Source organism: Sinocyclocheilus anshuiensis, unplaced genomic scaffold, assembly GCF_001515605.1.
Source record: "Sinocyclocheilus anshuiensis isolate Anshui unplaced genomic scaffold, SAMN03320099.WGS_v1.1 scaffold1804, whole genome shotgun sequence".
Lineage (NCBI taxonomy): Eukaryota > Metazoa > Chordata > Actinopteri > Cypriniformes > Cyprinidae > Sinocyclocheilus > Sinocyclocheilus anshuiensis.
The window spans coordinates 242565-248076 of record NW_015555844.1 but is presented as its reverse complement, the minus strand read 5'-3'; the positions used below and the strand labels follow the sequence as shown (position 1 = coordinate 248076).

The 5512-nt window shown below is 38.4% G+C and overlaps 1 protein-coding gene across 1 annotated transcript; it reads right to left on the bottom strand.

Annotated features, from left to right (window-relative positions):
• Positions 1-1976: 1976 nt before the first annotated feature.
• LOC107675600 (homeobox protein DBX1-A-like) lies at positions 1977-4731 on the bottom strand. The gene is made up of 4 exons (XM_016470004.1): positions 4327-4731; positions 4134-4235; positions 2635-2837; positions 1977-2492 (listed from the first exon to the last, which is right to left on the bottom strand). The coding sequence occupies exons 1-4, from the start codon at positions 4673-4675 to the stop codon at positions 2199-2201; spliced, it is 948 nt and encodes a 315-aa protein (XP_016325490.1). The 5' UTR covers positions 4676-4731; the 3' UTR covers positions 1977-2198.
• Between the last annotated feature and the right edge of the window lie 781 nt (positions 4732-5512).

Sequence of the window (5512 nt, the reverse complement as noted above, 5' to 3'; positions counted from 1 at the left end):
AAGTGGTGAACTGTGTCTGAAGGTTTAGATAGATAGACCCCTCTATAGGTGAAATTGAGGAATCACATCTCGAAATAGGGTTTTCAACTTTTAATTTTTTAGGCGTTCAGTCGTGACGTCAGGGACGTTTGTAGGCCAAACCGGAAAATCTTCCCTCGGAAACATCCAAATAATGTTAGTTTTAAACGTATGGGGACAGTAAGGTCAGTGGTTATCACTTGAATACATTCATTCACGTTTTGTTCTACAATGTAAATGACCATACCTCAAACGATAATTTTGAAGAAACACAAGTTTATTCTACTATGCAACATAGCCTACGCGCGTGCTGTGGTTTGCATGGCGCGTTCCCATTTAGCCTAATCCATATTTAGTTGTTGTCAGTTGTTGGGGATTAACAAAACATTACACGCTACTAATATTTCTTCAGTTGTATGGACAGTAGCTTTTCCAGTAACGAGCTACATTTTGCAGCAAGTAAGTTGTGCAGTAAAACAAGCAAATTTGTAGCAGTAGATGAAATAATAATTGCTGTTTTTATGACACATTTTAGCGATTGCCCAAGCAGTTTCAAAGCAGTGCGGGCAGAAGCAATAAAAAGGTTAGCAAAGTTCGATTTGTTTGAGTGAATCGGAAGGTTAATTTAAATTAACTGATTCAGATCTCTGTGCGTGACCTCGCGCGTCTTTTACATAATTATTTATGTTAACGCCTTAGTTCATTAATATTATTTGGTTTCATATTTTATTTTGAAAAAAAAAAAAAAAAAAGATTTAACCCTTTAACTGTCACTCACATTTTTGAACATAGACGTGAAAGTGCACGATCCAAACTTAAATTTTGATAATTCATGAACGAAAACATTTTGTAACATGAAATTGATGTACCATTTTCATGGTAATGCAATGTTTGATTTTAAAATGGGTTTCAAAGGATGAATTTTGAGATTTAAAGTTTTCAGTTGATATATAATTTCTGATGGTTTCTAAAGTGTGATCGAGAAAAAGGCAACAAAGAAGACTTTTTTTGACAAAGGTCAGAACTCCTGTTATTATGTAGATTTTTGAGGTGCACTCTTGTCAAAAATTAATCTATTACTTTTCCTACATATTTTTTTTACAAAAACATTGGTAAAATATCTATTTAGGAGTCTTAGACCTTTCCAACGATATATAGTTTGTCATGATTAGATTAGGATTTAATTGTAATACAGTGAAGTAAAAACGTAGGCGTCCCACAGAGGGGACGGGTGACAGTTATTAACGCACTAATCTATAATATAGAACAGATCAGTGATTCAATGATTCAACGTCTGTTTGATGCGGACTTTTTAATTGAGATTTACTTATTCATTCAAAAATTTTTGTTTTTGTTTTGAATTCAGATGAATATCTTCTATGACTAATATTATATTAAGGTCCCTTGTGCTAAAGTTTGATTGTGCTTGTGGTCAAATTGAGGCCGCTTATTCTTGAGGGTTCTGCTATTTATTTGTTAGTTATTTAGTTCTTCAAGTCAGGATATTCGAAACGAAGACTGCGGCGAGAGAGCATTAAAAAATACTGGCTGAGGTCAATATATCTAAATGATTTTTTCCACTACAAAACTGTGATTATAAACAGAGATTTTACTTTATTTAGAGGTTGCATTCGATAATTGAAACCGAAATATTACATTTTGACGTAGGCTAGCTACTATTCAAAGGGGCCTTGCGCTTGTATCTTATTCATTTGGTGGGTATTATTTCGTGGTCTTTGTTTTCCTGTCGCAAATTATTCATAGGCCTAATTATGTGTAATCAACCACTCTAAAGAGAGACGATGAAATTTACAATTTATTTGCAAACAATACAAAACATGTTCAACATATACATACAATGTGTCACAAAGAGATACATTCGTATAAATTATACATACGTCTACAACTTTAATAAAGAATCTAAAACTCAAAATTCTTGGTATAAAATATCCATACAAAAATATTTGTACAAAATACTGTACAGTTCTCCCCAAAAAGCTGTGCGACACAGCAAAATCATTTTGCGAAGACTTTCCAAATAAGTAGGCCTAAATATAAAGTGATGTGGAAAATATTTGCTACAAACACTCGTTCGAACGTAGAAGTGAAATTACACCCCAATAAAAACCACACCGTACACTTGTGCTTGAATACAGACATTATACAGCTGATAAAGTCGCTTATGAAACTGTTATTTCATCTTCTGATTCAGAAAAGTCCGAGTGTTTGAATGAAATGCTGGAATCAGTGCTGTTTGGAAGTTCGCGTGTCGGTGAGAGACAGAAATGTGATGTAGCGCAAGCGTCGTCTTCATCCTCCTCATCCTCAGAAGACTTTTTACCCACGTCGCTGAGATCTGGGTGAGGATTGGTTTTGTTTGGCAGGGTTTGTTCTCGGCAACCGCCGGAAGACAGCAGCTCCCTCTCCTTGGAGTTTCTCCATTTCATTCTACGGTTCTGGAACCAGATTTTGACCTGTTTGAAAAGATTTTGTTAATGATTGAGTCTTAATAAAGCAGAATGAAGTAATAACATTTTGCCTCTATCAACAATTAACATAAATCTAAAATATCTAAATTTCAGATATTTAAATGCATCCAAAAAAATAAAAATTCACCTGGGAATCTTTTAGTCCGAGTTTCGCTGCGAGTTTTTTCCTATCTGGCTTGCTGATGTATTTTTGCTTTTGGAACATTTTCTCCAGAGCTTTGCGCTGCACATCAGAAAACACTGCCCGGCGGAGCATCCCTCTTCTGGGCTTCCCTCTCGCAGCAAGAGGCCAGGAAAAAGTTCCAGGAATGGGTACAACCGATGAATGAGCTGTTACAAGAGACAAGAACATAAGGTAAATAATGCATTCATGCACACATTTACAACAGTTTCAAAGAATTGTATGTCGTCTTTCGCCCAGGAGGCTAAAAGTTAACGTTGCGTTACTAAGGGCAATTGGGTGTTGCTTTTCCCAGGGACAATCTAGAGTGCTGACTGATCAGGGAGAAAGAAATCTTTTCTTCATTATAATCATTATTTTGAATTTTTTACTCTTGAAATGTTTTGAGTGAAATGGCACGAGGTGACTAATTAGCACATGGGCCGGATCCACGCTGCATTGGTATGGTAAAAAGGTAGAGTATCCTTTTCTACGAGCCTCCCAGTGAACGACAGAGGAGTTAATATACCGTGAACGGTAATTGTGTAGTAATGAACTGGCTGAGAAAAGACTCCGGACAGACGGCTAAGGCCATATATTATTGCCACAAAAGGAGATTTAGCCTACATTTTCAAACTGAACGCAACTGCATGCCGGAATACTGATGACCGGGGACCGCGTTTTTTTGCCTTCAAATAATTTTCATTAAATGAACACGAAAAGCAATTGAGAGCGCTCAAGTTGTTTTGTTAAGGTATTCAGCGCGCGCAGTGAAAAGAGTCGTGCTCCATTATCATTTGGCGTCGATAAAAGAATGGACTATATACATTTAATGCCTCAAAAGAGCATTTTAAACTCGTATTTGAAATAGCCTGTTGAGAAGTAGCATGTGTAGAGCACGTCCAAACCGAAGTGTGTCTGGCGCGCAGTCAGCTGAGGTTGATGTTTGGCAACTGCAGCTACATTTTCAGTGGTTTTTGTCGACGATTTTGTCGATTTTTCTGATTTCTCGCTCTCCATTCTAAACGCACAGCTCTCGATATTGTTATTTTGCAACTCTTTCCACAAACACTAATCACACTCTATGTGGTCTTGTGAGAATATTGAAATCGCTCAATGGCTCCTAATGCGCAAATTAGTCCATGACTGGTAAACGCCCCTTTGTCGCTGGTTAAAAGTCTATCTTTTGCGGGTTTGTGGGTGGTTTGCCCCGGAGGGAGCTGACCAGATTGGTCATGGTGCTGACGGCATTGTTGGCAGTCAGCAGGCCGAACTGTTCCCTCACTGTGGGAAAGACCTGCGCCAAAAGCGCTAGTAATTTGAGGACACAAAGAGGAGAAGAACCTCACATTGGCAATCGATTAAACTAAACTAATTCTTTCGCCTCTCTCTCTCCCTACTCACAGTGTTGGCTGAATTAAAACCACTTAAGTGGACTGTACAAGCATTTAAATCTGAATACTCACCAGGGAAGTACGAGGAACGGACGAAAGGGCAGAATGAACCATCAAAATAAGGCACCGAGAATCCTTTGGGATGCATGCCGTGAACGGACTGTGGAGATGTGTCTAAAACAGAAACGCAAACAGAAGTTAGTGCTGTTTTAACTTATATTTTGTCATTATTAATGGAAATATTAGGTTTAATTTAAACACTCACCTTTCTTTGGTGATGGTGCCAAGATGGCACTCACCCCAAACTTGAGGTAGGTTGGATCCTTGCTAGACACTGACGTTTTTGGGGAGCAAAATCCATGTTTCTCCGTGATACTGGGGCTGACTCTGTCCAATAGCCTGAAGTTATCCGGGATGGAAAGAGGTGTTGAAGCAGGAGGAGAGGCGCATGGCGAGTGCGCGTCCTGGTTCAGGTAACCGCTGGGTCTGTTGATGCGCAGGAGGTCCTCCATCAGAAAGCTCGGGTGAGCCGGGAAAGGTGAATGCAACGATGCTGCAGGACACATAAATGCTGAATATATTGCAGGTGGTGTAATAACACTGGGGATCATCATTGTCCCGGCTATTTTAATGCGATATTAGACGATACGGTTACTCCTGTTAGGATTAGAAAAGTCTCTTCTGCCAAGCTCTGAACTGAACGAGAGGCGATTTGCTTCTGGACGTCTCCGTTTGGGAAGGGGTCCTTTATATCTAGGCCCCTGTAAGGGTCCTTTGAGGACTGACAGCCACAACAATGAGACTCAATAAAGTCCTCCGCTTGAGTCCCACTGAATGATGCCTCGGAGGTGCCTGATTGGTCCGATAGAGCAATTTATGATTGGATTAGACTTCATAAGATTTGAATGGCCAGGGCATGCCGCTTAACAAAGAAGATGTGGTCATAAATTTTGCATATCGACAAACTATTTATTTATTTATTTAAAGCACAAGCGATATTTATTATGTATAGTGTCGTAAATATATATAGGCTACTCGTTTGCAAATTTATTTTTAATTTACGACACACAATGTGAATACAGCGTAATTGTTTTTTTTGTTTCTTTTTTTTTTTTGTTTAAATGTGAGCATTGTTTTCGGATGCATAGCAGTGACTAAATATAGGCTAAATATAGGCCTAATGCATTTTTGAAATAGGCCTAGAATTAATAGAGTCTGAAATATGTTTTTATTTTTTGGAAACCTTGTGTAAAATATAAATAAAATAGATTAATGTCACTCAGACTATATGCGCATTGCCTGTATTATATGCACAGTTCTTATCCTGTTTTATGCCGTTCCTTTAGCTGTCAAGAACCTCCCGATTAAACCCCCATTTAATAATCATTTATGCTGTATGCTGTATACTTCTACTGAAATCTAATCTGGGCTCTGTCACGGAGTACAGCTTT